A 22,562-nucleotide genomic window follows, 5' to 3' on the forward strand; every position below is an offset into this window, starting at 1 on the left:
TTTGAAATTACTTTTAGCTGAAATTCCAACACCAAAAGGAATATCTACAAATGAGAAACGAAGGCCTGCATTCCAGTGATATGCTCACATCTGATAGAAACACTCCATCAAAAGTTACATTTCCCTTCTCCAATGTTTTTCCACTAAAAAAAATTAGCATGTCCTGCACCACTATTTATTAATCTCTATTTATATCCAGTAAATATTCCATTACAGCTGTCTCAGTTTTCATCATTAGCAACATTCTCCTTCACATCATAAATGGGTTCAGAAGGCTTCTATCGCTTACAAGTGTCTTAAAAAGTGTCCAAAGGTAAATTAAAATATGAAGATGCTATTTTTCCAACCACTTTAAAAGACTAGCAATAACAGAGAAATGTCACGATTGATTAGCTTCACTGACCCACTGAAAAATTCAGCTGTAGTAAAAATAAAATGCTTCTTGAAAAAGGACAGAAGTTAAAGTAATTCATGTTTTACATTTCCACCATTTTATAAAGGATTGAGAATGGACCACAAGAATAACGTTGGCTAATGAAAGCAAAACTTTTCCTTGGCTTAGTGTAAACACTGACCTTGAAACCAAACACAGAAAAATTACCTGCAGATGTGCTACATAAAACTTCCTTTTGTTCTAATGCCTGCCCTCTTGAGCTAATTGTAACGCCTGACCCAGCCAGCAGAAACTTGACTTAAGTTCAGTAGTCAAAATAATCAACCTTCAACACCTACACCATCTTCTCAATTCCAAAGGAACTATGGGATGCCTTCCAAGTCACTTGCAACATTTGATAACATTCAGTAATGCAGTGTCCCTAAGCTAAATGCTGTCTTAATTTGCATTCGCACATTGCACTTTCAATTTATATCATATCATTCACCTCCTCCATAACAGTATCACATTTCTCAGATTCTTGTATGCTAAAATAATTCTCTCCTGCTAGCCAAAGGAATATTTGCTATTCTCAGCTCCTGTCCTCCTTTCCCCCTCCATTCACCTCTCTAATGCAACCCTAACACTGAGTTAAATCATAGAACAAATTAATAGCAGTGGTGGATTCTGAATCTCTTCATATCTTCAGATATAGGTAAGATGCCTCCTGAAACCAAAAGCAGAATTTTTTGCATTCAAGACAGGAGTGCCAGAGTAAATTAACAGGGTTATGGTACCTGGAGAGCTCAGACCAGATAATCACTTCCTTTCATATCCATGAAATGTAGCTACTGTAGCACTAAAGATCTGCAAAAAAATTACATACTAGATGAATCGTCAAGATCCAAAATGGAAGCAGTGATCAGCACACTAACATATATTCAAAAATCAATGTGTAAGAATGGTACAAATCTGCATCAAATGATGTTAAGGGAGACAAAAAAATCTGCTGACGGGGCTGATGTGGGCTCTTGAGGGATCAGGCTGGAAAGATGCCTCATGAATTTGTCATTTCTATAGCAATGGAAAACTATCACCCAAAGAACAGACCAATAAAACTCAGACTAGGACAGCATATACGGGAAGAGGGATTTACTGTAAAAAAAACAGTATTTTTCAAAATCATAAGGTAGATGTATAATTTCTCCACCAAGACAAAAGAAGACCTATGGAGACAGAAATACACGTTGTCCTTTTATGCTCTGCAAGACACTGCCCTTGCATTGTGAACTTGATGGAAAACTGCCACAGCAATGCTGGTGTTTGAAGGCACTCTTTATCTCCGAGCCAAGGATATGGAACTGTTAATGTAAACAAAACAGCAACTAATATTAATTTTGCTCAGTGAACTGGAGATTAGGGAAACAGGAAAGCCGTTAAGGTCCTTCACCAGCATCTCTCTAAGAAGTCAACAAGGACAAATAGCTGCACTTCCTCAGAGAGTCAAGCTCTGCTTTCAAGAACAACCTTTCTAAGCATCAGCTTAGTAGGTGAGTAGGTGTGCCAGCAGCACAGCACAGGGGTCAGACACCAGCTTCTGCAGGGAGGGCAGCTTCTACAGCCCTGGTTTGGAATGTACTGTGGTAGCACTAGCTATCCATTTCACATACGTAGCCATTTGTTTTCTCTTGCCAGCATGCTCACAGCAAAATCAGCATGGCAGAAGTACCTTTGACATATTCCTTCTCTTCCACTTCCACTCTGAAACAGCATTTTAAACAATACTTTGTTGTTCTGGTCATGTAAGGGGTGGGTCTAGAGAAGAATTATACTGCCATTTAGCTCCTCAAAAAGCTACTTCTGTCATTCACCTATGGGTTTCACCACTTAAAAACACCATATTTTCCCATCCATACACTGCTTTGAAGGATTTCCTACTGTACACCCTCAAGCTTCTAGAGGCACATTTGCCAGACATCTCGTGGCCCAAGCCCAGCCCCATTAATGTTCAAGCATTTATGCACAGCAAATGGGGCTGCAAAGGAACAGGAGAGGCAACCTGTCTTGATTTGGCAAGCACCAAGGAGATGGACATTTCCTGATGGAGGATTAAAAAGCATGCAATTCAAGCAAAGAGGGCAGCAGCCCTGCACTGAAATAAGCAGACAGCTAGCAAAGGAGCAGCATGCTATAGATAATGAAGGATGGGACACCACCAAAACCTCCCTGCCAGGCTGGCCCAAGGCAATCTATAGCTCACTTATTTTTGACACAAGTAAGGCTAGGAGCTGTCACCCTAATTGCTTTATTTTCCTCTCACTCATTCAGATTAACGCTCCTTCAAGAGACCTTTACCCCAGAGGCCATAGTTGTTCCTTCACCCAAGCTGGAGCAGAGCCCAGCATGCAGCAGGCAGGAGGCCCCCGTGCTGGGCTCACCCATCCCATCACTTCACAGCTGTACAAACCAAAGTCCCATGGGAATGAGAAGCATTAGCTCCAAGGGACACAGCAGCCTTCTGCAATCATTGTACTCTCTTCCTATCAGTCTTCACATCAGAATATGGAAACAGTACACATTTTCCCTTTAAAATAGTAATTAAACTACAATTTGCATATTAGTGATAGTGTAATGAATTACCGAGATCTTTATTTTGGCTCACAGCTCATGAATCTTCATCATAACCATGATTTTCTTTCCACAGTCACTGAATTATTCCAGCTAAACTTTGCACAGGAGAGATAAGAATTCAGAAATCTGCCCCAAAATTTTGTTAAAAATATGTATGAGCAGTTCGTTAGGCCAGGTTTGCAGCAGCAGATGCCTGCATCAGGGAAGATATCCACATAAAGAACTGAGGAATAGTTCTCAAGATATTTACTATAAGCACTGCTGACAGTTGTCGGGATACGTTGAGTATGCATTTATCAGTTGTTCTGCTTTATTACTATTTCAGGAAACAGCATTTCCTTTGAAAATTAGTGCTCTGTAATTTCTAGCAGCATCTTACAGTATTAGCACTTAACTTTTAGAAAATCAGTCATGCAAAAAGTATGTCACAGTTATTTATAATGCCATTGCCATCACCCAGCAAGCATTCAGGCACTAATAATCTTAAAGGAAATTGCAGCACTTCAGAATATACAAATCCTGTAGATTCAGAGAATATTGATTAAAACAAAGTAGTTTTAATACTGAGTATTTGGTTCACTCATCTTCATCTATGAAACTACTGCAACATATCACACAAAGCTATAAATCAGTGATTAAGGACAATGAAACTGAGGGCATTTCTGCAGGCTTGAATAATCTACTAGGAGTTTTTAATGATTCACCTTAAAACATTCGATACCCTCATAATTTCTGAGATACAACACCATGCATCTCAGTCATCTCGGGTCTCATTTAATCCAAAGACAAAGTGTGCCTTGCTGCAACCTGAACTCAAACCAGCTTACACACTGCAACATGAGCACCTAAGCAATGTGTTACACTGCTACAGTAGATATACCAGAAAGATCACCTTCAAAAAACAGTTTCAAAACTTCTGTGGTTAAATACGAGCTTCACATTGCTTCAGTGTAACTTAACCACAGAAATGCTTTGAAAACAGCTTTTTCTTGCCAGGACAGAAATCTGTGTGATACTGCAGTAGATTCAGCACAGTGGAGAAGACTTGTTAGGCTGCTTTAGAGAGCACATGGAGTTAAGGAGTTTTTAAGCCACAGCCCCAGCACCTATAATAAAGAGGTGGTCCTGCTTGGTTCAAGAGCATCCTCCATTCATTAGCAATTTCGTAAACAGCATTTCTGCTAGAAGATGAGCAGCACAATCCTGGAAAAGATACTGACTTACGAGCAACTGACATCAAAACTGAGGAAGCTTTTCCTGGCTCATAGGAGAATTGTGCTTCTCAAAGAGTGTAACCGAAAGGTTAAAAGCAAGTCCCTGACAGATGCAGCATCTTTCTATACTGCATTCTTCATTACAGAAGCCACCAAAAGTTCACAAGGTGTACTGCAGACATCAAAACAAACACAGCTCACAATGGTTCAAAAGCAGTTTCAAATGTAAAACTTCTCACAGAAACAATATCATCCACATCAGAATTGAGTACTTAGTAGCTTACAACACATACAGCTGAGATCTATAAGGAGGGCAAATTTTAGAAAGAAATTCCTAAATAATACTTTATATCTAGATTTGAAACATGACTAAAAACATTTAGGATGACCATTTTAAGAGATGTAGCTGTTTATTTGAAGTTTGTAGCTCACCCATAACTCAGAGACAAGATTTTAATACTGTAGATTTTTCAGTTTTCCTGAACAGCACAGCAATTGACACAAACATCTGGAAAGCTTCCTTAGAGGCAAAATAAACAATTACAGTGAATTTTTCATACACTACAGAAGATTTTGCTGAGTCTCTAGAAAATTAATTGAAATGGAAATCAACAGAGAAGAAACCGAAGATGCATTTGAAACAAAAAGAAGGGCTGCTAAAGCAGCCAAACTTGAAAGTACAACCAAGAAGCAATAAGATTATCTTAAAATAATAAGCAATCAGCAGATCTGGAATCTAAAACCAATTACGAGTTCTTACAAAAGACTGCCTCCAAAGCCCCTGCTACACACTTCAACTTAACAAGAAATTCACAAATGTTCTATTTAAACTTAATGATGACAGGCAAAAAGAAAATGTGAAAAATTGTCCAAGAAGAGAAAGAAATGTTTTCGCTGACTCCTGTCCCTGGGTTAGCACTGCCTCCACAGACAGTTTCCAGAGGCACTCCTCAATGACATATTGATTTCTATCTGATATAACTGAACATCACATTGTTTCTTAAAAAACAAGTTCCAGTTATACTTAAGTTATTACAACTACATGCTAAGAAACTGTGACTTCCTTACAATTCCACCCACTTTATAGGATGCCTTCAGCACTCACTTTTGTGCATCAGCAGGTTTGATTCCCACTCACGGCTGACGTAAGACATTTTTTCATGACACTTTGCTTTTACAGCACTTTGCTTTACATCCAAATGTAGGCCCACTTCACTTCTATGCAAATGTTTTTTATTTCATATAAATCGTAATTTGCTTCAATTCAACTGGAAACACACAAGCATGCAGTTAATAGGATAGAAACCTAAGGCCAGTTTTGTGGGAAGGATTTATGGTGTATCAGCATATTGACTTGTAATTTAAAAAATAAACAACCTAGGTATTTACTCAGCCAGAATGCTAACCCTGCAACGTGCCTCCAAGGAATAATGCTTTCCCTCTCTAGCAGGCTGCCCAGGAACAGCTTTGTTCTCTCAAATAGCAGATGCTGCTACAGCAGAAGCAGAGGACCATCCCTGAGGGAATCAGCACTACCTCGAGTCAGCCAGCTTCACCCCTTCCCTTTTGCCTCCTTTGTTGTCTTCTAGCCTGCCATCTCCAAAAGAGCACCAAGGAGACCAGGTCACACACTTGACATGGATTTACATGCAAGAATATGAGTTAAGAAGAGCTGGTAAAAGGAAGATGATGCTTCAAATAGATTTTGACCAATCTCGTCATTATAGAAAAAGCAGTGTACCTCACTGCATGGATCAGAAGGTAATAAAATCCCTACCAGAATAAGAAGCCAAAGTAAGGAAAGAAATCAAAACTAAATACAACCTAAAAAAAGTAGATTTGATTTATCTGTACAGTAACAGACTTTCTTACCAACATCACAGAAGAAATTTCAGAGGATCATGTCCTTGCTTTGGTGCAGACTGTGTTTCCTTGATATGTTCTAAGTGTACATTACAACAAGCTATCACTCACTGCTCCTTGGTATAGACTTGGTATAGACCTATACAATCTCTAACATAAGGAAATTGAACCTTCTTTCCTGCTTTTACAAAAAAATGTACATAGACATGTTGCAATATTTCAACAACTTACAGTGTTTGTGTGTCGGTGAAGCATAAGAAAATCTCATTTTTAATAACAGTACTGGATTATAAGATAAGTTGACTAGCTGAAACAGAATTCACGACAGATAAAGCTATTTCTCCCCAAAGCAACAGCTTTCAAACTGCAGGCTAACTCCACCGAATCTGCAGTATCATTTAAGGCAAACCTCTGTCCATAGACTTACACTTACTACCATCTTCAACCAGGCAGTACCTCACTAGAAGAGCTTTATGAGTCCATAAATCAAAGGACAATAGAGAAAGAAGGGACTCACAGCAAACCTAAAAATTCAGAAGTTTAACATTCTCTACTGTAAAAATGGAAATCTGGTAGCAAAAGACAAGTCTGACTGTATGCACAAGATGATAAAATGAAGGATAAGCATAAAGAAGAAGAATGAAGAATAAACCAATCATAGGATTAATCTTAGTACTATAACAAATAATGTTTTAAGTACACTCAATGCATCTGAAAATGCAACAGCCAATTTCATGAATTTAGTATTAAAAACAAAGTTTCTAACCAGGGATTATTTCAAGTCCTTGTAACATCAGTATTCCAAATATTGTTAAATGCACTTTAAATGGATAATCTAAATAATGTTAACATAAAAATTAAATAATACTGAGTATACGTTAATCGTGCTGTGATTATTGGACCTTTTTATGCATAAAAACATTGCATTTTTCACTAACCCCGTAAGCTAAAAAATAAGACACGTTTAGGTAAATTTGGGCACCAGAACATAAAACAGATATACAACTATCACAGCGTGTCCAAAGAAGGGTTGCAAAGATGATGAATGGTCTGGAGGAGAAGATGTACAAGGAGCAGGGAGGCCGCTGGTTTGCTCTTTGCACCTGCTATAGTTTCCATGAAAATAAATAGGAGGCATTACTTCCAGAGCAACCTACGTGCAAGCTCCTGCCATGTTCACTCAGATCTGTCAACTACTAACACTAGCCAGCCATGGGCAGACAGAGGACACACAATTCAGTTTTAGAACAAGAGGAACAGAAACAAAATCCCTAATCTAACCTATTCCCCTAAGTATACCCATCCTCCTCCACATTTCTGGCCACAGATGGGAAACTGTGACAACCTCCTGAAGGTAGCAGAGAGTTCAAGTGCTCAGCTTTGACACAGGTAGCTGCTAAGACCATTTTATGCACACTAAATACTAAAGGAAGGGTGCTGTTTATAAATGCAGTTAGTGGGCTGATTAGCAAAAGTTCATGACAAGTGCCCCATGCTGTTAAATAACAGCACAGAAAAAGAAAAAATCTAAATATCAGTCGAAAAAATAAGTATGCTGCTTAACAGGAGAGACTCCCCTTGCATGTTAAAAAAAACATCTTGCTGAAGCAGATGGCTATCTGGATATCTTTTCTACAGAGAATTAGTTGCTAGCCAGGAAAGGATACAAAAAATTCACAACACACACCAAATGTGCTTTATGGGAGGAAAAGGGAAAAAAAGAAAAAACACCTTACTAAGACATTGTATTTAAGATTAAATGAAAACAACATTATCTCAGAATAGTAAGCACAGAGTAACCCAATAGTCCCAATAGTACAGCTAATAGTTCCTGATCAAGGAAATAACAACTCTTCATAATTATTTTTAATAGCCTTTATAATCATGTTCTATAAGAAATGTTCACTTGTTTTCTGATATTGGATCAATTCCTAGTAGCTCAGGTGTTGCTGAAAGGAAAATTTTTGAAGATCTTTACATTAATGGTTTGGATCTTTTACGTTAATGTAAAGATTATTTGTTACTATCAGTATTAGGAAACAGCTCATCATGTGCAGCAATTTGGTTCCTGGTGTCACAAACCCAATCACATCATCAAAATTAGGACTAAAGTTTGTAGCTAGGTTGTAGCAGGAAGGTAAAAGCATAGTAAATAGGCACGAATTCTGTAAAAAATTGTCAAGTATTCAGGTCACATTCATAAATTATAACTACTATAAGGATATATGTTATGTAAATAATATTATTTTATGCTAGGAATACAAAATTATAACAGCGTAAGTCACACCACTTATCTTCTGGGAGCAATTCTGATCTCTAATACTTCTGGGCAACACACGTGACTTCAAGTAAGTGCACTGCTAAGAGCAGAATTTTCTCCTTTCCAGAGGGTGTTCAAAATCAAATCATTAAGATTCATAAGTCTTACTGTAAAGTGCACTTACCAGCGCTGGACTGTCTTTAGATTCCAAGTCAAAAACATCCCGTCGTTTCACTGTCAGCAAATCAAGATCTTTAGTATCATCGTCATCGTCATCATCTTCAAAGAACTGCATGGAGTTTGTGTTTGGAACGCGGCTTGCCAAAGCACCTTCTTTTTCCTCCTCCTCAAATGCCTCTTTTGATTCACATTCAGACTCACTCTCTTCAGTGCTTTCACGGGAAGAAGGATATTGTTCAGTTTCTTTCCTTCTCTCCTTTTCCTCTGATCTGTTAACAGACAACTTTCCACCTGAATTAATTCTGCGTTCTTCCATTCCTTCCTTATTCGGTGGGGAGACGGTATTTTTGTTTTGCTCTGTTTCTTTCAAGGGATTTCTCTCTTCAGATGTCTCTTTCGCTGACAACTGTTTCTGAACTTTCTGAAGAAACCTCACACGGGGTGCCATTGCAAGACCAAGTGACCTAAAGCATGGAATTAAGCGAATACATTAATCTGAAAGGTAAATACAAAAAAATTTACCAAATTAGAAGACCTCATCAACAGCTGAAGTGTTTCATTTTAGTTACGATCGTTTAAACTTACACACTTTGATCAACATATTTAGAGAATAGTGTCTGGTACACAACAGCACACAGTAGGTTGAAAGATGCAAATGAAAATGAGGAATGAGGAATGAAGATGAAACAATTGAGATAACACAGGAGAAGACCAAGAAAACAAAGAACATGAAAACCTGCAGGGAAGAGCAAATCAAATGTGATCTACAATGAAATAAGCAGAAGAAACACTGATATAATTTGGTGTTGAAGATACACGGATGTCACGTCACACACTGAGCACTGATCAAGTCAGTATCCTTTGCTGCTAGAACTACACCCAGAACATCATCCCTACCATCTCGTGGTGATCAGAAGAACAAGAACAAACAGTACAGATAAACTCCAGGAAAAGCTCTGGGAGAGACATTTATACCTTAAAAGAAATCCCATCTGCCTTTACTCCTACAGCAAAGCCTTGGCTTTGTGGCACGTATAACTGAGTGCCACAGCACTATTGTTAAACCCAGTTATTCCCATGAGAATACTCTATATAAGCGGACAATAAACAGACAAAAATCAGAAATATTATACAGGAGCAAAACAGGAGAAGACTGTATGTGAACAGATATTTCTCATGTTTGCCAGTTTTTCCTATCCATCCTAGAGAAAAAGACTAGAATTACCAGAACTGAAATGACCCATAAGCCAAGCAACACAGCTCTTATCTTGGGGGTAGGTAGAGAGGTTTAATATTGCTAAGAAAATAATAGCAGATAATCTTAGACAAATCTGTGCACAAAAAATCCCCCAAACACTTTTTATTATAAGAATTCATAAAGAAACTTGAGGATTTTAGGTCACTACATCTCTTTTTTATAGTATCTTCCAAACTGAGAATACTTTGAGAAAAGCATTCTACAACTGTTGAAAGTTTCCCCATATTGTTAGATGCAATAGTTTCTTCAGAATATATTTCTTAATTGATTTTCCAATTTGAAGTTCAGATGTACTAAAAGATCTTCATATATAAATGAGCTTTTCTTTCCAGCCCTTTTTCAAACACAAGACAGTTGTAAATAACCTATCATTGTTTCTGCAGAACACCAATTCTTATGCAAAGCATGCCACATCAGTAAACTTGTTCAGAATTATAGGAACACATAAAAGCACAACACAGCGAATTCTTCTACAGTAAAATAGATTCAGAAAATGACTTAAAATAGTCTGAAAAAAAGTAAATACTCCAGAATCTCAGAAGAAAATATATGCATTATTTGTTTAAAGCTTTTGAAATGTTTTCAGAAGACAGAATGTACAAAGCACTTGAAAATAGGAGAAATCAAATCAATTGAAGTGATACAAATCTGAATTAACAGTCTTTCCAGGTGGCTTGATTAATAACCAAAATAAACAGAAAAATTGCTTTTGCTGTGTTCTTTGATTAGCAAGCTTCAAGTCTACGCTAAGGAAATAAAATGCAAGACACTTAACTAATAAAAAGAAGGATCATCAAGAGTCTCTGGGTCAGAATCAGAGATGATGCCACAAAGAAGCTGTCTTGGATTGATGTCCTACAGCCCAAGCCTTGAGAAAAACAAAGTACACTCTTCTCTGCTGAATTCTGCACCTGGGACAACCCTGGATATAGGTATGGACTGGTGGACGCAGTGCTCAGGCAGCCCACAGGGCCAACCAGACCCTGGGGTACCCTGAGCCCAGCAGGGCCAGGCAGGGGGAGGGGCTGTGCCCTCCGCTCTGTGCTGTGCGGCCTCAGCTCCAGCACATCTCTGTCACTGCATGGCAGGACCAGAAAGCTCAGATGCTCACAGAAGTAGCAATAGAAAGCTCAGAAAGGGAAGGCTGGATCTCACAGGCAGTTGAGGGAGAGCAACGCGAAAAAACACCCAAAGATCCAAGATCTAGTGATTCCACAGATCACTAGATAGGATCTTGGTAACAGCATGGGAAATACTATGTCTGCTTACAGAATTGCAACCAACTGGGAAAAAGTAATTAAGGCCAGGCCATTAATTTCAAAGGAGGCCTGTGTTTAAGAAAAGATGCACAACGACAGCAAAAAGGAAGGCCAAGCAGTACCCAAGGGCTGAGATGTGCAAACCCAGAAGTGGCACTGTCTGCAGAACACTGGGCAGCTTTGTGCTTGTTGACAGCAGCCAGAGCAGGAAAACAAATCAGACCCTCTGTCCCGACCACATCATTAGGATCAAGGCTATAGCTGCAGTGGAGTGGCTATTTCTCTGGTCAGTGACAGGACAGACAGGTTTAGAGAGATGACTGTGCATTCTAGTATCACGCACTTCAGGTCTGACAGCACCTGCAGATAACTGCTGTTCTGTAACACTGATCTGTAAGCAACAATGGTATATTCATCTGGGTACGAAATTGTGTGCATCAGATATTTCCCAAACAACTTGGCTTCAGCCTGCTTTCTTTATTCTCTGTGTATCAGTGAAGAGATAAACAGAAAAATATGCTGCATTCCTCCTGGAAATCACAAGGAAAACAGGAAATTACTTCCTTAGCAGCTCCTTAGAGCAGTGACTAACCTAAATCCAGCAGACTTGACTTAAGATACTCCCCCAGATTGAAATGTGCTAGTGTTAGATAGCCTAAGAAGAAAAAAATAAATATCTCCCCACCTCCTTTTTACCTTGACTCCTAACCAGGAGGCCAGAGTGACTTACTATTCCTTTTCTCTCTTATTTGTTTACCTTCACTTACATTTTCAACACTGGTTTTTGCAATGAAAACACAAATTCTCTTTTATGTAGTGTGGATGTTCTCCTTCGTGAAACCTGAAGGCTGGCTCTGGTCACAGGTCTGATTAAGTCTTCCTCCAGTAAATTATTCTTGATAGCAATTTGTATTGAGAAGATATTGGATACAATACTAATGTATCATAGCTCAAAGGTCACAATATCTCTGGAATACTTAGGTATAAGGGGTGAAATCGGGGGGTCACCTCCACTGGTGCAGAGTTCGAGGAGCAGGGCATGCAGGCTCTTGTTCATAGCTGGCAAAAATGCATAGCTAATTGTGGTGGCTATGCTGAAAAACAGTGTCTTGTAGCTGTGAATTTGCTCTATCAGACAGTGTTATTGTGCTCTTTGTGTCTGTTGCAGTTTCCATGGAAATAAATTGGAGGCATTACTATCAGAGTTATCTACCTATATGCATAGATATACACACAGATGCATAAAAAAGACCACTGCTTTTTTGCAGACTCTGTCAGCAGCACTGAAAACAATCTCAGTGCACAGACAAGCCAGGTAAAAGAGCAACAGAGATCTGACATACTGAAATGCAAACCTGAGTGAGCATGTTTTTTCTATCGGATTTTTAGCCAAGTAACATCTATCAGGCTAGCAGTAAGTCTCTGAAGAAAGGCTGAAATACTTTCGAGGAGACTCAGTGTGCTATGGCATGTGCAGTGAATGGAAAGGCAGAGGGCTGCAGGGTGTATGTAAGCAAGCCTTATGGTCTGGAAAGAGGGAAAGAAGAGATCCAACTGCTCAGAGCAGAATCTCCAAATTATCTCTTAAATGTGTTATCTTCTGACTTTTTGATTATGCTTCCATATAGTCCAAAAACTGCCCAGTTATTTCCATTTTATCACAGCAATGACATATTAGTAACTTGGCTGAGTTCAGATTAGAGTTGTCTTTCATGGAGGGTCAAATCCTGGCTCAGATGGCCAACAAGAATTGTAGACTATTCTGTCTACATAAATATCTGATACTAAATGCTGAAATTCAGAAAGAGATACTGGATTCCTAGACTTCATCACTACCACCATCTGTTAGTAGGCTTGTTAAAATACTGGGTAAGTTTTTGTGATCAGTCCTTTCAGTCCTCATCTTCTATCATTCAGCACAGCAAGACCCACAATTCAGTTTTAAAGATACTGACAAACCACACATTTGAAGGGGCAGGCAATAGATGTAATGAAATTGCTGAAATTTTTCCTAGTTGTCTTAAAAACTCCTAGTCCGCAAAGCATATTTTATAACAGGTTTATTACCTAAAAAAAAAAAAAACAAAATTGTGTAATTGAAGCATAGCACCAGGAAGACCAGGTGTTCCACAGTCGAGTAATTTGTCACATTTTAGTTCATTATGCCATGTACTAACAAGTTTGAAGACTTAGGTCTTCTCTGTTATAATTCCAGAGACACATAAAATCAATTCATTATGCATCTTTGATCACCCTCCTGTTCCCTTCTGACTACCCCATGTCCCCTGAGATTGTTTCAAAGCTTCACATTTTAAAACAACCTCAGATGGTTGTCATCTTTAATGTCAAACTGTCAAAATTAATTTCCCTCCCATAAGAAAATGTGGAAAATATGCACAAAAGCTTCTATAGTAAAATACACACTATTCAGACCAGTGAAGAAGTGCTTCATCTTTACCAAGCCCTAAGTATCTTCTGAAAAGTAATTTACATCCAGGGAACAATGTTTCTTTCACACCCAAAACTGGACTGCTAATATCTCAATTTCTCATTAAATAATAGCCAGCATGTAGCTACGTGGTTTGAGGATGTACCTGAACAAGAATTATTTGTTCTCTATCCTTTTACTCAGCAAGCTCTGTCTTTTATTGTACCTTCTGCTGTACAATTCATCCCTCTTTGTAGAGGTTTTTACACATCATTCCTACTTAAAATATCTTTTAAAATAGGAAAGAGCACTGCATAAACATGGAAACATGAATACAAGAAACTTTCCAATTTTGTGTGTCAACAGTTAAACAAGCTTTTTAAAGCTATAATACACATTGAGGCTTCTTTTTATACTTTTCACTTTCCATATTTTCTGCCATACTTACAGGGCATATTCTGCTAGAGGCAATTTGAAAACATCAAATACTTCCTTGTTCTTCATTAAGTAAACTGAACGCAAGTAGGATACAAAACACTGAAAAGAAAATAAAAGTATTTTTTAAAAAGAAGTTTTTCATTCAATTACCGACACACAAAATTACCATTATATCATTCTCTAAACAGAAATAGAATTTCAGTCTAAATGGATTTCAGGCTGAAGTTCTTTTACCTTATATCCATCAGTCAAAATTTACTGCTACTGAAATGATACAACTTCAAATATTCAAATATTTCATTAAAGCACACGAATAGGCTGAATTTGCCAGTAGCGTGCCCTTTTATTTTCACTAGGAAGCAAATACAGCAACTTAGCCAAAAAAGAAACATTGCTGACATTATTTTTTTTCCTCTGTTCCTGAATTTCTAAATGATGTTCCTCTATTCTGACAACTGGATCACATGGAAACAAAAAGAGACTAAGGTACTATCAGTCTGAAGTGCCTTAACTGTAGCCGCTGGCTAACAAAGCAATTCAACTCAATGTAGCTGTCTTTCACTACAGCCCAGGATAATTCATATCACCTTGCCTTTGCCACCAGCTAATCATACACTTGCAGTCGACGAACGCAGCTCAACTGGTCAGCATAAATTCGCTACAAGACATTTACCACTATGAGCCCAAGCTTGACATTGCTATAAATCCATGATGCTCACCAGGAAAACTGGAAACATCACTTAACAGGACAATCTGATCTTCTGCTGTATTTTTCCCTCCGCCCTTCTCCAAAGGACAGATTCCTGCTCTTCTTTTAGCATTCACCTTTATTTTATGTAGTATATTTCTGCCTATCTCTTGAAATTAGCACTTCTGTCACCACTGATAGCTCTATATACAGTTTTATTCCTATTCCAATTGTAATAAAATAATACAAAATTGCTTCGTAGAATTTCACCACTCTTTCCCGCAGCAAAAGCAGGTGATGTTCTGATAAGTTAACATTCATTCATCAATAAATTGTATCATTTGTTCCAAAGTAGCAGTTGGTTGTTAAATTAGCCATCTACTGCTTTCCTTATGCACTAGCAGAATTCTGAGCTGGCCTCCTGTGGTTAGATACATACTACTACAATATTTTTTTTCTTTTAAACCAGCAAGCACTAGAACCAACAGCTAATTAAACTAGCACACAGTTTTATTCAAGTACACTACAAACACACCCCGTTCTGCTACCTACACTCTTGTCAGAGAAAACTTTTGCCTTGGTAATTCAAGTGGAATTTTAAAAGTTTCTACTTGTTGTTAACCTGAGACAGAGGAGAGAAACAAAAGTCTGAAGCACCAAGCTTTTATGGGTGTTCTTGAAATGCTCCAGGCAAAAACTTCACCAGACATGAGAACTATGAGGCTGTAGATTAAGCAGTCACAATGTCATACTTCTTTCCTTGGCCAGTGGAAGTAAGAAGTAAAGAGCTAAGAGAGATGCTTTTCAAGCTGTCCTACACTTGGTTAGAGAAGCTTTCTTTTACTTGTCTGCTTTTCCAAATGCTGAGGTTTTCAGGTAGCTTCATAGCCTGATCATCTCTCAATTAATTCTTGGGCTGGAAGATTTTATCACATCCCATCTCAGCTACTATCAATAATAAGGTATAGAATAAAATACTTGTGTTCTCACATTAAATTATTAAATGTTTTACCAAGATAACTAGAAATCTACAGAAAGAGATGTAAAAGTTGGCAGATCTCATTAATCTACTGCTGTCTAGCAAGTGACAGCAAAAAGAAATGACAGTCCCTTCTTTCTCTGTAGTGACAGATGGAAAAAATTGTGTTAAACAAAAACTACCTTTTCTGTGAATCTGAAAGTTGCAATACCTACAGATTGTAAGGTCTACGTGGGTCACTGCACCCACAGAGCAGAAATCTCATTGTGTCTTTTGGGTAACTTACTTTACTAGTATTTCTTTGATACACACAGTCTAGAAATTAACAAATTATCAATAAGGGGTGGAAAGAACACATCTTTTGTGTATGTACCAAGCCTTTGTAAGGGGATACTTAGATTAGATGTTAATAAAAATTCTTCATTCAGAGTGCAATGAGGCGGTAGCACAGCTGCCCAGAGAGCTGTGGTGCCCCATCCCTGGTGGCCTTAAAGGCCTGGTTGGATGGGACCCCGAGCAGCCTCAGCTGGTGGGGGACAGCCCTGCTGTGGCAGGGGGGTGAAACTGGGTGGGCCTTAAGGTCACTTCCTGCCTAAAGCATGCCATGATTCTACCACAACTGAGAATGAGCCAAACAAATGCATTATGTCGTAATGTTTATCAACTATCAGGGTTCAGCCCTTTGATACCCAAAACAATTTTTTTCAGCTTTCTCACAGACTGGATTCAGGTTTGTATTGCTCTACATTCAAATAAATTAGCATCTCATTCAGATAAGAGGCTTCAAAGATAATTCAGTAGTAATAAAGAAGCACAGAATTGCTCAGGCTGGGAAAGACCTTAAAGATCATTGAGTCCAACCACAACCTGACCATACTACCCTAAGTCTAACAACCCTCTGCTAAATCATGTCCCTGAGCACCACATCCAAACGGATTTTAAACACATCCAGGGATGGTGATGACTCAAGCCTTCCGCTGACCTCACTTGCTATTTCACACACACTGAACACTTCCAATAAGCCTTAATGCAAAATAGAAAGGTTATACATACATATAAATATATATATAAACTTATATCTGGGGTGTGTGTGCGCGTGTGTGTGTAACAGAAGAGAAATTTTACTTTATTCTACTTAATTTTAAGAAGAATTAAGTACAGGAAAAGCAAATAGCTTCTTCAAAACTGTGGCAACTTAATCCAAATTCTGATTTAATTTCAGTGCCTTCACTTCAAGTTCTAAAACACTGTCCATTCTTCTGAATTTCATTCAATTCTTTTAAGATTTGGTCACATCTCCGCATCCAGACCGGAGAGCTGAGGGAAGATGAATTTTGTCAGTAGGAGCTCTATTCCTTCTCTTTTATCATTTTATATTATCCACTGCTTTTTCTACTGTTTTGATTTAACTTTTGTGATGGTTTGCTGGTTTTTGTTTTTTACTGCAACCAAATGTTACAAAAATACTATCACATGAATTAAATCATACCCTCATGGATAACATTAATGCTGAGCATCAGAAACATATCACAGCTGTATCACAGGAGAAGCTAAAAAAAATGGTTCTGACTAGCAGAACTACTAGAAAAAGAAAACACATCAAGTGCTGTATTAATCTGCCACATCTGTAGTTTTATTTTATTAATGTGTTTCTTGGATAACTGTTTTAAACATTAAGAAAAAGATCAATTTATGTGCTGTTTTGACAGAACTCAAAGTAACGGAGCTTGACTGGAATCCTGAACTGTAACTGATTATGTTGCCAGAGCACCCAGCAAGCCCCTGCAGGAGAGATGGAGAATTCAGTGGACAAATATCATTCTGGTGTCCACATCTCCTCCTATACAAAAAATTCAAGTTAGCAGAAACATGTATTTTTTAACTCTTTCACAGAACTAGGTGATCTAACACCAAAATTAAAAGAATAGCAGAAGGTGGCATGAGTCCATGAGAACTATAGATGCTGCAAAGGACATCAGTCTGATTCACTCTGTCTCATTCCAATCAACAGTACACAAACCACAAAATGAACTGCAAAATTCCTTAAAGCAATTAGTAACCAAGAATTTAATTCTATCCCTTTTAAGTATGCTTCTCAACAGGATTTTTGCTTTCAGCCTCCAAAACGCAGGACACAATGATTTAGATCTCATGCCCCCAACACAGTAAAATACATCCTACCTGAATTTCTGTGCACAGCTATACCACTGCACTGCTGTCTCATCCACTCTGGTTCTCAAGGAGAATTTATTTCTTATAAACATCAAGAACCTAGAAGCTTCCAACAGACAGGCACAAGACCCATTTTTTGACAAACTGAACATTTCAGTTAAGAATCTGAGGTCAAGATTTCAGCTACATTATCACTACTATTTTATTCACATTAATATGTATGAATATTGGAGGACACTATAGACTGTTTGAACACTCAAATCTTATTAAGGAGGAATACCTATGACAAACCACTTGTCCATATTTTAAGATTCTCAAAAACTGAACATATACACAGTTTGCCTGCAAGGTGATAGTGATTTATTAGCCATAAATGAAAAATTGCAACAAAAATTGCTTAAAATGGTAATGAAATTACAATTTACAATTTTCAAAATTAGTCAAAGATCTTATTTGCGACCTTGACAGACAGCCCCATGTTTGATTTTGTTCTTGCGCTATTTTGAAGCTTTCCCATTATTTTCTGTTGTTCAATTCAGAAAGATCTTTCTCTTTCTATTAAGAGATCTTAAAAAAACCACAAAGCCAGAAACAGAAAGACTTGTTAGCATTTTCATTCCAAGAAAGATAATGCTGGCTTCCCCCTATTCTCAACCTTCTTCAATCAGCTGCTCTACCAGTTTTGATGTAAATGTGTGTAATTACAACTTCCCGTGGCAGCTGCCAATGATCATAATTTGTCACCAGTGCACTTGGCCTGTGCAACATGAGGAAGCTTATGTTGACATTCCACAAGCTGCAACCTTGCCTTTACAGTCTGAAATATTACAACTTGCTTTCCACAGAAAGACTACAACTCCTGGTCACAATCCCATTCTCATTTTACTCTATTGCTCAGATTCAGTAGAATCCTTTCATGTGTCATCTGTTCCCATGCTGGTTCAGATAAACGAATAGTTTCCAACACTAATCCAGAATCTCTGCTTTTCTTGTATTCCTCAGACTTTGGCATTTCCAAATTTCTGATCATCTGGCCTTTGGTAATGCTCTTTAAATGTCACCTATATGTACAACAAAGTGACCTAAAAGATTTTATTATGTACCACCACTTGCTAAAACATGATTATTCTTTCTACTGATGTCATGTTGTAAAGCATGAGAAAAATTTAGCAATTCTAAACACTGCTGCTAGGTCATTCCTGCAGGCCAATTATTCTAACAGCAGTTCTATTTAACTGGCATGCCTCAAGAAGCTGCAGATGACTACTTACCCTTTGAGCTTTCTCTTTTAATTCCTGATCTTGAGCTAAGAAAGCTTGCATCCTCTTCTGGATGTCTGTAATCTTCTCAGGATTAATTCTATTAACAAAAAAAAAAAAGTTTGTTGTAGCAATTATAACAAATAACAAATATTAAGTTCTCAAGAGTATCTTCATGTTTTCTGCATCACTTTAATATGCACAGACCTATCACCACTCTGAAAAGTTTACAGTGGAACCATATTAAGGATGAAGCACACACTCTCTAGACGAATAATACAGAAGAAAGAAACAGGAGCTTAGACTTTTTATTCAGCTACAGTTTTTGGTGAAGGACGTGAAACCTTCTCCAAAGCCAAAATCATCATTAAAATACTTCTGGAATTTATAAAAATGCTGAGGAAAAAAAAAAAGCCCAATGAATCATAGGACTACTTTACACTGAGATAATAACGTTCCCAGGGAAATTCTCAGCACTTTTGAAAGATAAAAAAAGATCCATCGCCTTGGGAATAATGAAATTAACTTCTCTGCAACAGGCAGATGAGCAAAAACAAAGAACGTTCAGATTAAACAGATTTAAGATCTCCTCAAGATATCAATCAGGAAAATAGAGAACAGCTACTATATTACAGAAAAAGACATTAGAGCTGGTAAGGAGTTATACAAGTCTTCTCATAAACTCAGGACTTTTTACATTTATTCGACTGATATTTTTCCGATTCCAAAGTTTATTTGCCCAGATGTCTGCTTGCCTTCTTCCAACTTGTGACCTGCTAGTGCCACTTGAGCATTTCATACAAGCTACCAAACATGGTAGAAGAGTACCCCTCCAGCAGATGTTAAAAAAGGTGCTCTATCACAGTCATCATATTTCTCACAATGAATCTTGCTGCTGAGTGCAACATCATCCTATGCTGTGCAACAACACACAGTTTTTACTTAAGGAAACCAAAAAAAAAAAAAAAGGGTTAGTTCACATATTTCAGTTGAGAAAACATGACTGTGATTAAAATATTAGGCAAGAAATATCTTACAGTAATTTCTTTGGTAACATAAACTATTGAGATTGTGAAACATGAAAAAAAGCCATTAAAAATTGGGCTGGAAGTGCTACCAATTAACCATTTAAGACAGCAAAGCTTTATTCATTCACTACTTATATTTCCTATGTCATTACTTATATTTCCTATGTCTATCAGAAACAGAGAGCAGAAGACTGCAGTGGACATAAGAACTGTTTGGCTGCAGTTTCTATTAAAGATCCAATAGTGAAAGCCCAGTCGAATATGTAAAAGCTCACTCCAAACATGTAAAAATGTAAGACAGAAATCAAGAGGCATGAAAAACTCAACGAGACACAAAGTGACCAACGAGTCCTTGAAATGCGGTGCAGATGAAATACACATAAGATACCAAACACAGAAAAAGTAAACAGAAATTGTTCTATCAAACAAGAATGAGAAGGTAACAGTGAAAACATTCATGATCCTAACAAAGGAAAAATGGTAGAAGAGCAAAATAAAAGCAGTGACTAAAGTGATACTGAGTTACATTAGAAGGTACAAGTGCAAAATACACCACATTGAGGCAGACAAAATACAAGAAGAATAAAAAATCTAACTAGATGAAATCAAGAGGTTCACAGTGACCTGAAACTCAAAAGGAAAGATTCAAGTAAATACAAGTATAAAAACCATCACAAGTACCCTGGGATAAAGGAATGCAAGCACAAAATGAGGTATAATGAAGAAGAAAGCACAAGAATAATCAACAATAAACCTTAAAATTAACACTTAATAATCCCAAAAACTGGGATTACTGCTACTGAATTACTGGTAAGTTACAGGAAAATTACTAAGAGATGACATACACTGAAATTTTTCCCCTCCTGATCTTCACTTAAAGCTGCAGGTGCCATCACACAGCCACCAGCAGTTACAGTGCAGACCAAGCTCATGCCAGAACCAGAAATCATGGGTTAAGAGGCACTTAGATAAACCCACAGGGTGAAAAGAAACTTGGCAATAGCAAGAAAGAGCAGTTAGGGACAGAGTCACATCTATTCTAGACAGCTCATTGAGAGATGAAGATCTACGAGACGGGGCAGGTAAACATAGTGCTCATCTTCAAAGGTGACAAAAAAAAAAAAAAGAGCAGTGCTTTTGCTGCACTTGATACTGAAAAATTGATTTGTAAGCACCTAAAGAAAACAAGCAAACACATAATAGCCAACACAGCTTAGAAGCAAAACATGACTAATCAATTTGATTATCCTTCATACTATAACTGGCTTTAAGAATATGAAAGAAGTAGCAAATGTCTTCTCTTGATGTTGGCAAAACATCCAGCAGTTTCATATTCTCAGAAGCTAGGGAAACACTGTCTGCATCACGAGCATCCAACCTTTTGGCCTGCCTGGGTCACAGTGAGTGAAGAGGAATTGTCTCAGGCCGCATATAAAATAATAGTTAATGTATATAAATAAAACATTTTTAATTAAACCCTAAAAAAAAATCAACAAGAAAATAAAACTAGTGGGATATTTAATCTTGTTTTTGTGAAACGAATGCATCAATGTCTGGTTTGATGGAAGTGGCTGCAGTTCTTAGCATGTTCTCACAGCCACAAAACGCTGACGTGAACAAGGTGTGATTGTGAAGTGAGGGGTATCTCAGTGGTGAGAGAGAGTTTATAAAAGCCTGGTAAAGGGACATCATTGAGTTGAGTATCTGATTGCATCTCTGTGCGTTCCATCTGAAAATTCACAGGTCATGTATTCACGTCAACTGAGAATGGAGTTAGAAATACAACGAAAGAAAACAAAAAATTGATCTTTTTTTTTTTTGCAAACTATTCCCAATTTCCCTTATCAAAATAGAAAGTGCAGTGGCATATTTTTTACTGTTCACAGGACTGTGTTTAGCCAGTGTACCACAATGCATGCAATTATCTGCCATAACTGAAGTTAGCATTGCTCTTTTCCTGTCTCCATGCCTGCTTACAGCCCCCAATGCCAATCACACATCAACATTCAGCTGCGGCTGAGCAATGGGTGTGTGTCCATGGCCAGGCCGGGCCCCACAGTGAGAAGAGCCAGCACCACGACAGCTCAGGACGGCTGCAGCCGGGATGCACGCAGCCCACACACTGGACGTGTCTGATCTGCACGAAATATGAAAGTAAGGCAAAACCAGCCGTGGAGCTGCTATGGCTATGACTGACACAATGCTGAAATGCAGAGCAAGATCCAGTTCCCACCTGGCCCGCTGCTACTCATCACTTTCTACAATAATTTGTCAATCATAAGAGTATGATCCATTACTTTCAGGATACAATATGGCACTGGGGCTTCAGGCACAAAAGACAATAATCTCAGGCAGGCTATAACAATTTTTTGAATGCAAACTGATTTTTGTTTAAGTTAAAAGATAATATATTGTAGTGTAAATCTAAGCAATGTTTAAAAAAGTGCACGTTGCCCCAAGCACATTCTGCGGTTATGCATTTGTTAATGAATGAGTCAATGTGCAATCCTGAAAAAGAAGTTGTAACTCTGG

The 22,562-nt window shown here is 38.0% G+C and overlaps 1 protein-coding gene across 1 annotated transcript in view; it reads right to left on the minus strand.

Annotated features, from left to right (window-relative positions):
* LOC104917594 (probable ATP-dependent RNA helicase DDX10) overlaps positions 1-22,562 on the minus strand; it is a 42,026-nt gene that overhangs the window by 14,107 nt on the left and 5,357 nt on the right. Inside the window, exons 2-4 of the mRNA XM_031552072.1 lie at positions 19,015-19,102; positions 13,915-14,003; positions 8,526-8,985 (exon numbers count right to left, since the gene is read on the minus strand). Coding sequence (XP_031407932.1) covers positions 8,526-8,985; positions 13,915-14,003; positions 19,015-19,102 — 637 coding nt within the window. The remainder of the gene's footprint in view (positions 1-8,525; positions 8,986-13,914; positions 14,004-19,014; positions 19,103-22,562) is intronic.

The sequence above is a fragment of the Meleagris gallopavo genome, chromosome 1, assembly GCF_000146605.3.
Source record: "Meleagris gallopavo isolate NT-WF06-2002-E0010 breed Aviagen turkey brand Nicholas breeding stock chromosome 1, Turkey_5.1, whole genome shotgun sequence".
NCBI classification, from domain to species: Eukaryota; Metazoa; Chordata; class Aves; order Galliformes; family Phasianidae; genus Meleagris; species Meleagris gallopavo.